Raw genomic sequence first — 1,528 nt, 5'->3', positions numbered from 1 at the left:
TTTTAAGTCTGACGGGCAGGACATTTCTCTTGCGTGTCTTACATTGATGGGACATCCGGTTCAGGAGAAGCGGAGCCGGATGGCTGTACGTCCTTCACCTTCCACACCTTTTTGTTTTGCTGGGACTTTATTGGTGTGGATGGTGGTTGCTGCATTTGAGCAGGCTTCGGGGTTTGTAGCTTTTTAGACTTGTGCTTTTGAGATTTTTGTTCCCTGGGCCACTTATCCAATTTCTGCATGTCATCCTTCATGAGTGCCTTCATGAAGGTGACGAGGTTGTCCGTCCTATGTGGCATTACTTCAACCTCCTTGACACCTTGTGGGTTCAGCCCATATTTGATCTTGATCATGGAGCATTACTCCGTCCTGGGCTGGAAGGGGAACTTTTCTTCTTTGCCGTTGATGTTGAAGCGGATTTCTCCAGCTCCGACATCTATCTGTGCTCCGGCACTGCTCAAGAATGGCCGCCCTAGGATGAGCGGTGTTTCTTTGGATATTTCCATGTCGAGCACCATGAAGTCGACAAGGATGAAGTAGTTCCTGACTCTCACCGGAATGTCTTCTGCAATCCCTTCTGGGTAGCAAACTGAAGAGTCGGCTAGCTGGAGATGCATCAGAGTTGGTGTGAGGTGAGTGAAGTTTAGCTTATCAAAGACGACCTTGGGCATCATGCTAATGCTAGCCCCAAGGTCACACAAGGCATGGCCGAAGTGCTGGGTCCTGATTGAACAAGTGATCGTCGGGCACCCAGGGTCTTTCTTCTTCTCAGGATGTTGGTTAAGTATAGCTGCACTACACTCCTCTCTGAGTTTGACAATGTCTGTGGTGGGTAGCGGACGCTTATTGTTGATGATGTCCTTGATGTAGCAAGAGTATGTTGGTACGTGCATTATGTCCAACAAAGGGAAGTTAACATGAATCTTCTGGATCATCTCAACAAAATGAGCGAATTGCTCATCCACCGCCATCTTCCGGTTACGAGTAGGACATGGCAAGAAACTCGTATCAACGCATTGTTGTGGAGCTGTTTCCTTCTCGGGCTCCCTGATGTCATCCTAGCTTGACTGCCATTCGTCTTCTTGTGGTTCTGTTGCCTTTCCTGCATGGTTAGGATTTGGTGGGTCACGAGTGGACTTACCACCCCTCATGGTCACCGCATTTACTTTCTTTGACACTGGAATGGCAGCAGCAACTTGGGCAAGTTGCGTTTCAATCATTTTATTAAAACTTAATTGAGTCTTCAAAGCAGAAGATAAGGTTTTAATTTTTATATTTATGCTTTCAAGAGTTTTATCGTTGGCAACAAGCTTTTTGTTTAAAGATTCATTAATTTAGCCTGGCCAAGAACAAGATGTTTTAAGGAGGGTTGGTTTGAATTGAAATTTTAATTGAAATTGGAGTTGTAGTTATTACCTCCTTGATATGGTGGGTGCGACTATTTCCACCCCTAGCCTCCTTGTGGACGATACCCGTTGCTGTTGTTGTTGATGAATGCAGCGTCTTCATGGGTTCCGGGGCAGTCGTTCTC

General features: G+C 46.1%; 1 protein-coding gene across 1 annotated transcript; it reads right to left on the bottom strand.

Moving 5' to 3' along the window:
• Positions 1 to 356: 356 nt before the first annotated feature.
• Positions 357 to 968, bottom strand: LOC112900691. Its single transcript, XM_025969519.1, has one exon. It carries the CDS (start codon positions 966 to 968, stop codon positions 357 to 359), a length of 612 nt encoding a protein of 203 aa, XP_025825304.1.
• Positions 969 to 1,528: the final 560 nt, after the last annotated feature.

Source organism: Panicum hallii, chromosome 7, assembly GCF_002211085.1.
Source record: "Panicum hallii strain FIL2 chromosome 7, PHallii_v3.1, whole genome shotgun sequence".
Taxonomy (NCBI): domain Eukaryota; kingdom Viridiplantae; phylum Streptophyta; class Magnoliopsida; order Poales; family Poaceae; genus Panicum; species Panicum hallii.
The sequence above is the reverse complement of the archived record's forward strand: the minus strand, read 5'-3'. Positions and strand labels throughout refer to the sequence as shown.

Excerpts from the sequence above, each read along its gene's own strand:
- LOC112900691 (XM_025969519.1), bottom strand. The coding sequence starts at position 968 with ATGGCGGTGGATGAGCAATTCGCTCATTTTGTTGAGATGATCCAGAAG.